This window comes from Dendroctonus ponderosae, unplaced genomic scaffold (assembly GCF_020466585.1).
Source record: "Dendroctonus ponderosae isolate FM_Combo_2020 unplaced genomic scaffold, Dpon_F_20191213v2 Dpon_F_20191213_1, whole genome shotgun sequence".
Taxonomy (NCBI): Eukaryota; Metazoa; Arthropoda; class Insecta; order Coleoptera; family Curculionidae; genus Dendroctonus; species Dendroctonus ponderosae.
In genome coordinates, this window is record NW_026017110.1 from 16882314 (window position 1) to 16897295 (window position 14982).

General features: G+C 35.6%; 5 protein-coding genes across 8 annotated transcripts in view; 3 read left to right on the top strand and 2 right to left on the bottom strand.

The window, feature by feature from the left end:
• The window catches only part of LOC109542484 (U4/U6 small nuclear ribonucleoprotein Prp4), a 3192-nt gene extending 2053 nt beyond the window's left edge, over positions 1 to 1139 (top strand). Inside the window, exons 4-5 of the mRNA XM_019911729.2 lie at positions 295 to 720; positions 782 to 1139. Of these exons, the coding sequence (XP_019767288.2) occupies positions 295 to 720; positions 782 to 1116 (761 nt within the window). The 3' untranslated portion in view covers positions 1117 to 1139. The remainder of the gene's footprint in view (positions 1 to 294; positions 721 to 781) is intronic.
• On the bottom strand, positions 1130 to 5367 carry LOC109542475 (conserved oligomeric Golgi complex subunit 7). 3 transcript variants are annotated; one of them, XM_048660696.1, is made up of 10 exons: positions 5066 to 5321; positions 4897 to 4986; positions 4131 to 4440; positions 3874 to 4074; positions 3559 to 3823; positions 3410 to 3492; positions 2536 to 2836; positions 2032 to 2491; positions 1677 to 1923; positions 1130 to 1385 (listed from the first exon to the last, which is right to left on the bottom strand). In XM_048660696.1, exons 1-10 carry the CDS (start codon positions 5066 to 5068, stop codon positions 1216 to 1218), a joined length of 2130 nt encoding a protein of 709 aa, XP_048516653.1. In that variant the 5' UTR covers positions 5069 to 5321; the 3' UTR covers positions 1130 to 1215. The 3 variants fall into 3 exon arrangements, with proteins under 3 accessions (XP_048516653.1, XP_048516652.1, XP_048516654.1); XM_048660695.1 differs by having other exon boundaries at positions 3410 to 3823; positions 5066 to 5320; XM_048660697.1 differs by lacking the exon at positions 1130 to 1385 and having other exon boundaries at positions 1848 to 1938; positions 3410 to 3823; positions 5066 to 5367.
• Positions 5368 to 5489: 122 nt separating this feature from the next.
• Positions 5490 to 11728, top strand: LOC109542481 (eukaryotic peptide chain release factor subunit 1). Of its 2 annotated transcripts, none has more exons than XM_019911723.2 (9): positions 5490 to 5622; positions 5694 to 5897; positions 8071 to 8246; positions 8371 to 8595; positions 8654 to 8898; positions 9023 to 9156; positions 9215 to 9431; positions 9494 to 9641; positions 10562 to 11728. In XM_019911723.2, the coding sequence occupies exons 2-9, from the start codon at positions 5812 to 5814 to the stop codon at positions 10642 to 10644; spliced, it is 1314 nt and encodes a 437-aa protein (XP_019767282.1). In that variant the 5' UTR covers positions 5490 to 5622; positions 5694 to 5811; the 3' UTR covers positions 10645 to 11728. The 2 variants fall into 2 exon arrangements, with proteins under 2 accessions (XP_019767282.1, XP_019767283.1); XM_019911724.2 differs by having other exon boundaries at positions 5709 to 5897.
• Positions 11713 to 13986, bottom strand: LOC109542482 (charged multivesicular body protein 7). The gene is made up of 3 exons (XM_019911726.2): positions 13057 to 13986; positions 12304 to 12528; positions 11713 to 12246 (listed from the first exon to the last, which is right to left on the bottom strand). Exons 1-3 carry the CDS (start codon positions 13867 to 13869, stop codon positions 12001 to 12003), a joined length of 1284 nt encoding a protein of 427 aa, XP_019767285.2. The 5' UTR covers positions 13870 to 13986; the 3' UTR covers positions 11713 to 12000.
• A 103-nt stretch (positions 13987 to 14089) lies between these two features.
• LOC109542486 lies at positions 14090 to 14887 on the top strand. The gene has a single exon (XM_019911730.2). It carries the CDS (start codon positions 14182 to 14184, stop codon positions 14815 to 14817), a length of 636 nt encoding a protein of 211 aa, XP_019767289.2. The 5' UTR covers positions 14090 to 14181; the 3' UTR covers positions 14818 to 14887.
• Positions 14888 to 14982: the final 95 nt, after the last annotated feature.

The following is a 14982-nucleotide window of genomic DNA, read 5'->3' on the forward strand; positions in this document are numbered from 1 at the left end:
ACGCTCATTTGTACATCATTCTAGAGATAAATAAATGGCCTTTTTAGAAAGTGAACCATGGATGGGGAAATGTTGGCAGTTTTCTCAAAAAATGCCCCCCATGACCCCTCCTGGATCCGCCCTGGCATGTAGCATTTCTTGCGTTGTTATTCAGAGCACCACTTACTAGTGAAGGAAATAATCGCGAAATTACCGTTTTTATTGTTGCTATTTTACGCATTATACAATAGAGTCTTTACTGGTCCAGGTCTCACGGTATACAAAATTGATTGAATGTATTTCTTTTATTTTAAGGTCATGCGTGTAATGTAGGGGCTATAGTATTCCACCCTAAAGCCACAATATCACAGCCGGAAAACGTTTGCAATATGGCGTCGTGTGCTGCAGATGGCTCAGTGAAACTATGGGACCTTAAAGGAGAAGAACCGATTGCTGATATAGAAGGCCATATTCCTCATAGGGTATCGAGAATAAGTTTTCATCCTTCCGGGCGGTTTTTAGGCACTTGTTGCTTCGATAACTCTTGGAGGCTTTGGGATCTGGAACAATGCACCGAAGTGTTACATCAAGAAGGACATGTGAAGCCAGTTTACTGCATGTCTTTCCAAACTGACGGATCAGTTTGTGCGTCTGGCGGACTTGATTCATTTGGACGAGTATGGGACTTACGCACAGGAAGATGCATCATGTTTATGGAAGGGCATCTGAAGGCAATATATGGTAAGATACCATTCAAAAATAGTCCTCTGTAGGTAAGCTTGCAAGATCGGTTTATTTGCAGGTATTGACTTTTCGTCAAACGGTTACAACATCGCCACAGCAAGTGAAGACAACAGTTGCAAAATATGGGATCTAAGGAAGCGCGCATCTCTCTACACGATTCCAGCCCACAATAATTTGATTTCGGATGTGAAGTATCAGAAAGAAGACGGCAATTTCTTGGTGACCGCATCGTATGACGGTAAAGTGAAAATTTGGACCAACAAAACGTGGCAGCCGTTAAAGACACTTTCAGGACACGATGGTAAAATTATGTCCTGTGATATTTCCGCTGATAATAATTACATAGCAACTAGTTCATATGATAGAACGTTCAAACTGTGGGGGCCGGAATAAAAGAGACTTGATATAAATTCCAATATCAGACTACTTCATTCAGTTCCAACAATTAGATGTAATTTCTTATGTACAATTTTAATCCTATTTTTGCACACACTAGTTCGACATCAAGTGCCTTATTTGCCTGATCCCTGCCACGTACTTGGCTGAATATCCAATACTTTGCACTTGATACTGATCTGGTGGAATTTTCAATAAAGCTAAGAGCTGTTGTAGATTTTCTGACATGGTAATTCCCAGGTCTTGTAATACGTTGTTAAGATAATCTGCAATAAAATTAACATTTCACTTATAAGTAAACCAGGGATTCGATAATTTTCTAAGAAACTAAAATTGATAAACTACCAACGAGCTCTTAAATTGCTTCAGTTTCCAGACTTTTTCCTTTTAAAAAATCATGGGCTTTTTGGAAACATTTAAGTTCAACAAATCACCTATGCACATGTAGAGTGCATTTGTGCGCCGAATGGGCGTTGAAGTGATATTAATTGAACGCTTGAGCAATCCAAAATCCAAAGCAACAAGCTCAAACAGCGTAAATTTAAATGAAAACTTACTTATATCGTGAGACAATTGCCGACTAGCTGGCTGGCTAAGTGTCGATATTGACAAGACTTTTTCAGCAAAACTATTGCATATTCCTCTTGCAACCTTTTGCAGAAAAATTTGGGCTAAAGCTCCTTCTCTGTCCGGGGCATCAGCGTATTCTTGATCAATAGCTTTTAAAGCGCACGTCAATGCCGGGTTTTCTTTAAACAAAAATGGCTCTAAATGCTGGGGAAGCTCCAGCAAGTACTGACCAATCTAAAAATCAAGAATCTACTAAGCAAAAAAAATTGTAAAACCAGGACAGTTGAGCTAAAAAAATCTAAACTTGGGATTAACAAAGTATTTTTCGAGCATCTTCGTTACCTGTGTGATGTACTCTTGGGGTGAAAAACTATAATCTGGCAAATCAGAGTTATGTAAACTAGACCCATCAAACTGTGCCCATGTTTCTGACGCCGAAACGATTTCCAAGTGAGCAGACACTGGCCCAAAAACAACTTGGTACGTAGTGTGATGCACATCAGTGCACAGTTTATTGAACTCTTTGGTCACATAATCCAAAAGTGATAACTGTGTGCCTTCAGTAACACACTTTATCAAAGACTCGTACTCTTTTAAGTTCTCTGCATCCAGTAAAAAATGTTTAAACTTTATCGAGGTATTGGGCTTGTTGAGCTCTAGAATGCTCATAGTTAGTTCCTTTTCCAAATGCTGCACTTTCAGCAACACATCCCCAGAGTGTTGCAACAGTGAAAAGCTTAGTTGGAAAGTGTTCCAGTTTTCCTTCAGTCTCTTTGATCGATCAATTTGCCTTAAAGCAACTCTAAAACGGAATTTCCAGCATTTTCTTGGATTATGCAAACCTACCTGAAATATCCTGCATAAGTTGAAAAGTATGCCCGCAGGGCAATCAACAAGCCACAAAACCCACAGTTTTCTGTAAACTGTTGACATCTTTTTCGTGCTTCTAAAGCGTGATCCATTACTTGATTTGCACTCAACCCTAAGGCTTGTATTGTGTCTGGCAGCTCATCTTTCATGCAATGTAGAGTGTTTAAATGTTTCACCAAACTGGCCTGTTCATAGGCTGCATATTTACAAACGTAAACCATTAGGTGACGGTAAATCGTTTTTGTGAGGGCTTCCACTTTTGATGCATCAGTTTTTCCTTAAATAATATTCGAATAATTCTTCACTTTATTTACTTGGGCTTGTATCTGGTACTTATCAATTGCACGAAAGAGGAATTTCCTTACGTTTGCTTAGGGATGGATTTTAAGCGTTTTCAACCGTAAAATTGATTACATTTCTTGTATTTGTTTAAATAGTATTATCGGGTAGTGAACAGTTGCAATGCTGAACGTTTTGTCGGTTCATATTTGAATTGAAAGAATCTTGGTTTTATTTTAGTCGCGAATTTTAGTTAATTAATGAATTAATCGTGTATCGAGGACCGGAGTTGAATAACTAATAAAATGTGAAACTTATTTGATTAATTGTGTTTTGTTATTAATAGTAAACTGTTTATAAAATGATTATCAAATTAATATTTTTTGTTTCATGTAATTATAAGTAATGTTTTCGCGACAGTAAAGTCTTTTAAGAAAAATTTTCAGTGTATTTGCATTAAGTACACTATTTCATTTTTGATGCTTTTCATTAACAGTTGCGAGATTAGAGAAAAACATTCGGTGTTTAAAAACAAGGCTATTAGTAGACTCAACATACATTCATTGCATACCTGAAGAGCTTTGCTCAATAACATTCCACAAGTTCTCGGCAAATTGTTTTGAAACTTGCTTAACATCATGCAGGAATGTTAATTTATCCTGCACCTGTTTGAGTGCCGCATCAATGCACTGATTAAAGGATGGATCCAAAGAATTCAGCACGTCTACGTAAATATTAATCAGTGAGTCAACAGCAGACTCGCCAATAAACACCTGGTTAAACCATTTGCATTGTGTGTGCCAATTGGACAATAATATCCCATGATAGTTGTGAATCCATTGAACTACTGATTCATCTTGTTCTAGTTCGAGTTGAGTGCGCCACTTTTTTACTAGCGCATCTTTCTGGCAATTGTGATAGTACTTTACCAGCTGGGTGATTCGCCCAATAGATGAAAAGATGTGAACAAACTTAACTGAGGCTTCTGAAAAATAAATTTACAAAATCTTGGTTTTGATTATCGCGAATCTTTACCTGCATCGGAGGTGGTAAAAGCCTGAACAATCACTGGACTAGCAATGGCCTCTAACCGATTTTTTAAACCTTCCAGTTGTAGTTTTCTGTCTTCGAAATCAGCTACATTTACAAGCAACTTCAACGAACTTTGCATTCCTAATATTTTGCTTGATATCGCTTCTATATTTTTCGAGTCAAATATTTCTTCTAGATCGTTCACTACACAAATATTACCAGTAATAGTAACTGCCAACAGTAGGCAACCGAAGACTTACCCAATACAGTCCAATTGTCACTTTCATGTAAACCCTGTTTGGCAATTGTAAGCTGATTCTTCATTTCATCCAACTTTTCGATAGTATTAATACTCTTTCGAGTGTCTTGTTCAATTTGCACAATTTCCTCTTTGACCTGTCCCATCTTTTCCTTCAATACCAAGGCTTCTTGTTGCAATATTTTAGCATCGTGCATTATTTTCGGTAAAGAGGCTAAAACTTGCTGACTACTGTTTTCTAGGGAATTGTTGACTTGCTGAACGTATAGCTGCAGCTTCATCACAAGGCTCATAGTGTAATTACTCTGAAACTTTTCATAAACCGTATAGAATGAGGTAGATTTATACAGGCTGGGCCATCAAAAAAAATCAGGAAGGCAATTGGAGCGCAGTATAATTAATTTTCAACTCAACATAATTTCAGCAGTGACACGAAAATTCGGATATTTAGCGCAATTGGAGTGGACTAAGAACAGAACTCTCTGATATTGCATACTGACAAATCTGCGAGACACTAACGAAAAATAAGAGGCAAAACGAAATTGCAAATTAAAGGCCAGCATTCCATCTGCTAACAGATGTGTAAAAAAGGAGCCCTCTTTAGGATTGCCATGGATTCTGTTCTTTAAACATATGTAATATATCCATAAATGTAAGGGACTTAAGGTTTTTAAGTGGGCGAAGGTGCAGAAAATCTGGAAACCTCCAGCACAAACTTAGAAGCTATAAATTAACTGTTATAGCTGAACATCTTGATGCCTACTTACGTCTTTCTTATCCTGGTTTTCTCCCGATTTTAACGTGTTGTTCACCCATTGCTTAATGTCGAAACTATCGCTGGAAAATGAGCTGATGTCCTGTAAAGAAAGTACAATCACTCAAAGTAATTTGAAATGTTTTTCGTTGGTTGATTGATTGGCAGGGGTTTCCAATTACCATTTTTTCGTCTTGGGTATTCTAGAGATATTATTCAGTGGGCTCAATAGAGCGGCTGTCTTCACAAGCCACAAAGTAGATTTTGAATACTATTTATTAATCAAAAAGATATACACAATACACCGTTAACCTCATTTCTTCTTCATTACATGACAGATGACCAGCGGGGCGTTGGAGGAAGATCAAAGATGTCATTTGAAAGATAAATTATATTGAAATCTACCATAAATGATTCAATATTGCATTGTAATTTGAAATAATTACAATGCAATTCGAAAGAATAACAACAGTATCAAATTTGTTTCGTAAACATGATTAACTTTTTTTTAATGTGAATATCGAGGGCAATGTAGCCAACAGCAGCAAAGTAGTGTTACTAATGAGGAAATGATTGGGGTTGGTAGTAATGTTGGCCCATATCATGCTGCCAACAAAAGAGAAGACGTCAAACTGGCCAAATCAAAATTCCACAAGAAAACTTTTGGTAATTTGGATTCAGCACGCTTTCCCAGGTGAATTTCCATGGACTTTTTCATCCAGCTGCCTGAAAATAAATGGTAAGTCCCGTTGTAATCCTTCACTAGAAAGGCCATTCATCAAGCTAACCTTTGAAACCGTTCATTTCCAGTTAAAACCAGTTAAGTTATAGCCTAACCAGTAAAAAGTGACTCGAAAAAGTTCATCAGCATTGCAGTCACGCCATTTTATTGAAATCGCACCTTTTTCGAGTAGAAAACAGCCGCAAAATGTCCGGAGAAGAGACCTCAGCAGATCGCAATGTCGAAATGTGGAAAATCAAGAAGTTGATTAAAAGTCTGGAGTTAGCAAGGGGGTAAGTCCAGGTTATAATGATGTGGCATGGGACATATTGTTTAAGGCACCATCTACTGTTTGCCCCTGTTTCGTAGAACAGTAACTTACCAAAACCCATTTGCAGTTCTATTAGAATATGCATATTTCCGAAATCAGCCCCTTGATAGAGTTATAAAGCAATTCGACGCTTAACGTCAAGCACAGGGTACTTTTCCTTTTTATCTGAGCTTCTTTAGAGAATAACGTTACTTATAATTACTAACCCACTCGTGACTCAGCATGTGTTGTTTACGCAATTTGCAATATTTCCACTAAATCCCAACATGTTAACCATGTGCTAAATAGAATATGTTAACCACAGCACTAAGCCATTGGTTTGTAATTGCAGCAATTAACTAAAAATATTTCAAATTTTTACTTAATTATTAGATAAAAATTATATAGATCTACTTAGACCATAAGGCGACGGACAGTAAATTAACTTTGTTTTAGCAAAATTTTATCAGAAAAAGAATCATCTTAATCCACCCAAGCCGGTAAACTAATTAAAAACACCTACCCCAAGATACTCGTTATAATTTAACAATATTTTAAGCTGACTACACTCTCTTCTGCAGCTTCTTCTTAACTCTCCTCATGCCTGTTCAAACTGATTTTATTGGATACTCGCTTGATAATTTAAAACACCCGCAAATATATAAATAACTAAAATAAAAAAGCCAGATCCCAAGATTCTCAGTAAAACTCAGCAGCAGGTAGTTTGGTTTAGCAATTTGAATATGGGTCCCACTCAAAGACAAAACAAACTTTCCATCTGAAGGAGGCTGAATACGATCAGACAGTCCTGCGAACATTAACTCACTGAAGTTTTTTGTCCCTTAAACTTTAGTTTAAGCTTCAAGCTATCCAAAAATATTTTTCTTGTGCTATTATGATACAGGATGCTCAAAATATGAGTATTTCTGTGTACTAGCTGGTCGTCCTTCGCGAACTCGAACAGGAAAAATCGTTTCAAAGACACTGGTTTAACGAGCATTAAAGAGGATCTCTCATATTTAAAAAATATCAAATTATATCGGGTATTTTAAAAGTTTTTAATGAAAACCTATTTTTAGCTGTGTCTCTTGGGGCTTATAGTAGAGAGCCACTCTAAAATATCCATAAGAACTTGTGATGTTATTTTCACACCCTGTATATGAAACGGAAAGCATGCCCACATTTTCCGGGGCACCCTGTATACTCTGGCCGAGTAATTGATTGTTTTACTTGTTGCTTTAGGTCAGAATTTTTTAGAAAGCGTACTATTTTTCTACATACTTAATCCGCTCTATAATAATACTAAATCCCGCCTTATAAATGCAATAATGCATGCGTGGAATTGGAGCGATTTGATCTCGTAAACAAAGACACTTATCGAATATTCACGCAGCCCTTTAAAAACAAAGTTTTCTAATTCGGGGTTGTATTAGGGGTCTGTAGAGTACCCAAGTTTATCACATGTTACGATTTGAGTCAAAATATGACTGACTAAAGTGATGAAAGAATCAAAAAAACTATATCGTTTGCAGACATCTCGAAATCAAGCACACGAAGCTCAAATTAAAGAACATTTGAAGAAAAAAATGCACGGGAACACAAAAACACTTTCAACAATTATTAATAATGCCTTTAATTAATGGAATTCAAACATCTTGAACAAAATATGCACCCGAAATATTACATATTTCGGTAAAAATTGTAATTATCATATTATCATAAATAATTCAATTTAAAACTCTAGTAAGCCAGAATATTTCGGTTTTGATTTGTATCTGTTTCGACTCGACAAGTGTGTAATATATGATCATAGATAGCTATAATTAACCAATGTTAATCTTGCTTGCACTTGTCTTAAAATTCAGGAATACATGTAAAAGAATTGAGGAAGAGATCATAATCTCCGAGCAGCTCATGAAGTTCGGCATCATCCGAGCCTTTATTGTTCATGAAAGAATTGTTTTTATTTTTTTATTCAGTCGCGTATTGCGATCAGTGAAATAAAGATGCTCAAACTTTGATGAAACCAAAAATCTCCCACTTATTTTTGGTAGCTAATTAAACCGGAATCTTTACAAGCTAAATATATCAATAATATACAAAGTTCTGAATACCTAATATGTAAGTAGTACTTATCAGTAAAATTTTGATTTCAGGAATGGAACTAGTATGATTTCCCTCATTATTCCACCCAAAGATCAAATCTCACGTGTTAGCAAGATGTTGGCAGATGAATTTGGAACAGCTTCCAACATTAAATCGCGAGTTAATCGATTATCGGTTTTGGGAGCTATTACTTCCGTACAGCACCGATTGAAGCTATACACTAAAGGTATATTCTTTACATGCAGTGTGACTCAATCAAATTGAACCTTAAATTGTTTACCATTCCCTCTTATGAATCGCCCTGTGTATGCGTATTTAAACACATTGCAATGGAAGTTTTTTTTTAATAGTCCCACCCAACGGACTAGTAATCTACTGCGGAACGATAGTAACTGATGAAGGGAAAGAAAAAAAAGTTAACATCGACTTTGAGCCATTCAAGCCCATAAACACTTCGCTCTATCTATGCGATAACAAATTCCACACCGAAGCATTGACTGCTTTATTAGCAGATGACAACAAATTTGGGTTTATTGTAATGGATGGTAATGGAGCTCTCTTTGGAACATTACAGGGTAACCAAAAACATCTTTCCTGGTACCAGAAATTTAATTACCCTTCTTTGAATTTCAGGTAATACTAGAGAAGTGCTGCATAAATTTACTGTAGATTTGCCAAAAAAGCACGGAAGAGGAGGTCAATCTGCGTTGCGTTTTGCTCGGTTGAGAATGGAAAAGCGGCACAATTACGTGAGAAAAGTAGCCGAAGTTGCGACGCAATTGTTTATCACGAACGATAAACCTAATATTGCCGGATTAATTCTTGCTGGTAGTGCGGATTTCAAGACTGAACTTAGTCAATCTGACATGTTCGACCCTGTGAGTAAAACTTCATGTCTACCGAGCATTTTCCTTGCTAATAGCACTAGAGCATTGCGAAATCGGGAACAAAATATTTTAATACAGTTTTATTCCGTTCACGTTCTGACCCTTTGATTTATAGAGATTGCAAGCGAAAGTAATTAAATTAGTTGATGTTTCCTATGGCGGAGAGAACGGTTTTAATCAGGCTATTGAATTAGCCGCTGAATCCTTGCAGAATGTTAAATTCATACAGGAAAAGAAACTTATCGGAAGGTAAAAGTAATAGGTATAAATCTAAACAGTGAGGATAATTTTGTTTAAATTATTGCAGATATTTTGATGAAATTAGCCAAGATACAGGCAAATATTGCTTTGGAGTCGAAGATACGTTGCGAGGTTTAGAACTAGGTGCAGTCGAAACTTTGATCTGTTGGGAGAACTTAGACATTCAAAGATACGTGTTGAAAAATCACGCAACGGGCACCGAAACTGTATTGCATTTAACACCTGAACAGGAAAAAGATAAAAGCCACTTTACCGACAAAGAAGTACGAGATATATTTTGCTGCGTTATTAATTAAAACTAATGTTTCGATTTATGGTGTTTCAGAGCGGCGTCGAGCTGGAATTGGTAGAATGTCAGCCTTTACTAGAATGGTTAGCAAATAACTATAAGAATTTTGGAGCTACCTTAGAAATTATTACCGACAAATCTCAAGAAGGGTCACAGTTTGTACGAGGTTTTGGTGGTATTGGAGGTCAGTATCTATTGTTTATTCATTTTCTTCGTTTTGTTGTTGAGGGTTTATTTCTTTCTTTAATCTCGACCACTAACATATTAAGAAATTTGGTAAAGTAGTATTTTTGATGGTTTGTTACTAATCTAATCAAACTTCTTAATGCCGCCCGCTTGGATATGTCAGGAATCCTTCGTTATAAAGTCGATTTTCAGTCTCTTCAGGCTGATGAGCCTCTAGACGACTTTGATCTTGATGACTATTAAGGTTTGTATAAAGGACTTAATAATTCCTTTAGCGAGTTGGTTTGCATGTGAAAGAAAGTTTTATATCAAGGCAAACATGCTTTATAACCACAGACATTAATAAATCGACAAGGCTAGGTATTCTTAATTCCCGATTTGTTTGGGAGCAACATTGAATTCTATATATCGGCGATTTATCAATGATAAACAGGTAGAAAGGGTAAAAGTAGGTACCAATCGATATACTGACAGAGTAGATTTAACCCGAAAATGAACTCGCCTGGCCGTTATCCATAGGCGTAGATCACGTCTGGATTAATCGATTTATTCTAAGCATGAAAGGTTCTTTGATTTTCTGACCTTCATCTCTACATTATATCGTGGGCTCAAAGCTAAAAAGACCAAGTCTGAAATATCAATTTTAAATGCACTTTTAACCGAGCCAGAAATTATATGAATCCTTTTGGAAACTTTTTCATTAAACACACATTTTAGTGCACCTGTTTGTGTGGCCTTAGAGGAATTTGTCAGTTTTTGAAAACAAGTAAAAAAATGTTTAATTACTTAGTCAAGAAACACAAATACGACATTTTTGGACGGCAGATTTGTCTTTAGACTAGTAAGACTTATATTAGGTGAAAAATTAACAATTAAAGAAAAAAATGAGTAGCGAACTAATATTTAATGTATTTGCAGGTCTGCTACGATACAAAGTGGATTTCCAGAGCCTTCAGCTAGATGAATTTGATGAAGGGGAATTCGACTTAGATGATTACTAAACGGTAATTGATCATCTAGATTATTTAAGTAAATGTATTTAAAGTAGTAACTTTAACTAAATATACTACTTTAAATAATCCGGTTGATTATATTAAAAATGTAGGAGTGGTGCCCTCGTTTTAAATCACTATTTCTATTATCCAGGTGAGCATTAAAATTTAATTTTTTATAAATTGGATTAACATGTTATTGTATATTTTACTACGTATTAAAATTGTAATCCGGATCTGAGATGGTTAATTTATTTATCGATTGGTAATTTGAACTTTATACAATTCGCTAGTTAATTATTAATGTACCAGGGGAAATAAAGTGAATCGTTACAACATTTCATTATATGTATGCAGGGTTTTAGGCTCTAGAGTAAGTCTAGGCATTATTAAGTTGCTCAAAGTATTAAATATGATTGATTGGTATCCTGATAAAGTGCAATGTTTGCGATGGTACACACATGATTAATCACATAGCTTAATCGTCCTGAACTCAAAATTTGAACCTTGCATATAGACGGGATCGTGTCGTACTTTCATCGTAATATTGAGGACTGTAATGATTTTACGTATATGTATCTAGATTTAAATTTGAGAAAATAGTACAAGTTCTAAAAGTTTCTACTAATGTTCTCTGAGTCAAGCTCATATCTCTTTTTACATTCAGCAAGCGGATGCTTTTATTTATAATTTCATTTATGATTGATTATTCCCTAAAATCCGCACTAAAATAGATTGTCCACTTTTTCATACACAAATAGTGTTTCACTGAATTTTTTTTCATACATGTCTCCGTAACGGCAAATCCCACATTCCTGGATGCTACTCTTATGAAGTCTGAAGGTAATTTTATGTGTAAAAGTTCACGATCCATTTAATAACGTGGAAGTTAATGAAAACTTTCAATTTTCCGAATATTACCATTGTTTTATACTAATTTACGAAACGAATTTACGACAGCGAGTCCAAATAATGTAATTGTGTTAACCAGATTATGAAAATAGGGCTTGCGTACATTATCTAACATTTTCAGTTAGTATATTATCGAATGGTGTAATTATAAAGACAAAAATACAATTTTTATAGAACATAAGATAGAATTTTAATTGTCCTTAAAAAAACATTTTCTAACAAATAATTTTTTGAACACTGCTAATCTAAAGGAACACTGCTGAAAAAAGGTAGAAAGTAAAAGTAAAAAACTAAGAAAGTAAGTTCCTCTTTGATAACTGTAAAATCTTCGAGGTTTCTTGTATATAAATAGGTTTTTCTATAAAATAAAACTATAAAATCGCCCATTACTGGTAAAAATTTAAGCTTAACCCAAAAATTTCAACGGCTCTGCTCAATATTTCTTATAACCATTTAAATAGCTTCCTGTACAGAAACATCGGGGCTACTTTCTGGTACTTCGGGCAAATTAATTTTAAGCGTTCCAAAGCGTTTATCCAAATCATCACTCATTCCGCTGTCATCATTGGGTGGCTGATCTTGATCGTTAATGTCTGCCTTCAGGAGATCTTCGAGCTCTTTCTCCAAAGCTGTTGTGTCCTCATCATTCATTGGGGATCGTGCTAATGCAGATTGAATGTCTTCATTTGTATCGAGTGCCTACAATTATTTTTCCGATTCATTGCCAGGGAAAGTGATAATTTACGTAATCATTACCTCATCTAGCTTAACCATAGTGTCATCTATGGCGTCCTCATCTAAGCCAGTTTCTCTATAAGTAGTATTGAATGCATCCAATGCATTTTTATACGCCTCCCATACGTGTGTATTTGAATGAGTGCCTTTCAGTTGTTCCAAACAGTTCTGTACGTTATGTAACGCACTGGCTTTCTTTTCCAGTTGTTTTTCTAATTGATGCTTCTTCACTAAACAACTTTTTGCCTAATAAAATACACGCAGTTACATTGTTAATCGCGATAGCATTCGGCAAACTCAGTTAAAGGGTTTTAGTTCGATTTTTTTGTGTGCAGGTTTTTAAGAAAATTGATAGGTTTGTAAAATAAAACGTTGGCGTATCTAGAAAAATTCTGTGTGGATGGTGTTGTGACACATTTTGTTGTGTTTAAGTTAATTAATTTCAGTACCAAGTGGTTTCATCCTTTTACTTCATTTTCGGTTCAGTGGCACTTAAATTGTTCATGTAGGTATGTATTTGATAAAACATTTACCTAATTCCAAATAACTTGAACTTCCTCAATCTCCCAGAATTGCTTTCTCTGCTGACGATAACAGAGCGTTTTATCGTCTTGTATAAAAAATTACGATTATTATATTCGCAGAATTGATAAAATATTAATAAATATTTTAAGTTTAATATTTTATAAGTTTTTTGAAACTTGTCTCTTTGCCTTTAAATAAATTAAGTACTTTATAAAGGGGTCAAAGCAATACATATATTGGTATATTTACCAACTGTTTATGTTTCTTCCTTAAATGTCCTTTAGCGTCTTCAATGCAGGTATCGATTTCATCTTCTAAGTTCTCTACATGTTTCGAAATCATCTTTGCGTTCTGTTCCAAAGTGTGAACGGCAACATCCGCATCTGTAATAGGTGAAGCAGCCTGAGTCTGTCCAATTTTCACCAGGAATGTGTCCAATTCATTGTGAAGATTGTGATTTGGCAAAACTTTTACAGAAATATGTTGTTTGTTTTCCAAGTAGTGTAACAGCAATTTGGTGTTTTCTAAATTTCCAGATTCTTTTTTTATGACCTTGAGTAATTCTTTTAGACTTAGAACTTTGTTTTTGAAGTTATCTGGAATTGATTGGAGCAATTCTTCGCTTCTGCTCTTCACCACCTCTAGATGAACATACTGGCTATTCTTGGGTGGAAAGATCGTTTTCTTCATAGTGTTATAGGACCAGGCAAGTGGCCGTTTTATGACAACGTCTGTTAACCATCCGCTCCAAGTATGGGAGGTTTTCTTGAGGAACACTTCGGTAACTTCCACTTCATGATTTTGAATCATATCGGATATAACTTCACCAAGACATGGTGGCGTCCTTCCATGACGAATAAACACCAAATTCAACGAAGACAAAGTGAACGAATAGACGTTATTGCTTTCACAGTATATTTTTATTATCGATTTCCATGACGCGATCTTGTCTTCCCAATCTTTTGCATTTACGCCTTTGTTTCGAAGTGGGGCGAAAAGCACATTTAGACGACTTTCGTCTTTTAAACCCTCGGGCAACTTATTTTCGGGTATATTGAACATACTTACTTAAAACCGATAATGCTTTTCACCTTTGAATTTACTATAATTTCCGTGTAACCTTTGTTGACATTTGTTGAGTGACTTGGTTATGTTACTTCTGTACTTCCTTTTAGATCAATCATAGATAAAGGCAAGTAGAGAGAGATCAATTAGTCTGTGGATCAATTGTATTAAATTTTTTAGCCTATCTCTCTCTGTGTCTTTTTCGTGTTGTCGTATTCCAACTTAAAATTGGAAGAAGAAGACATGTAATTAACCTTCACTATTCCGTCAATTAAATTCGAATTTTGCAATAATAAACATGCAAAAGCCATGAATTCCGATCTACCTAAAAACATTGCCGAAAGCATAGAAGCTCTCTCGGTCCCCATTTTAGAGAGTATTTCTAAAGAAGAGATTGAGGGCTTCAAGCCATACTACGAGCGGTACTATGAAAACAAATACTGTACAATTTTCAACACCGATACCGAAAACAACGATATTCTCTTAAGATTCCACACTAATAGGCTGATACTCGTCTCAATTGCTGCAGGACATGACATTTTTCGTCATAAGAAAACTATCGAGAGTATCGACTTTAATGTGAATGGGACAAATATGCTAGATATAAGTATATCAGGCAAGAAGAAGGCTGGAGCCAAGAAGTTAAAGAAGAACTCGGTTTTGTGCTTTATTAAGTGTAAAGACGACGACAAGCAATATCCAGTTTGCTCATGTATACCGGCATCGTTAATTGAGGTAAATCACCTAGTGCTAGACAAGCCCCAGCTGCTCATTTCCAGTTACAAAGAATTTGGGTTCATTGGAGTCCTATATCCACAACGATCGGGCCCCAAAGCGAGTTCTATTGATAAAATGTTTGCTGATCTCAAACTACATTCAGAAAGTGAATATCAACAGTATCTTGGTAGCAGACGAGAAGCAACTGAAGCTGAAATAGTGCCTTAAAATATTCATTCATGGATGTGAAGTAGATGGCAAATACCAAATAAACTCAGAACTTGGAAATTATAGTAAACTCAGTGCCAGTTGAATAGTTATTATTACCATGAAGTCAAGTTATATGGTAAGAATATATTTAACTTCACTAAGTGCATGCCACAGTTGTAAGCC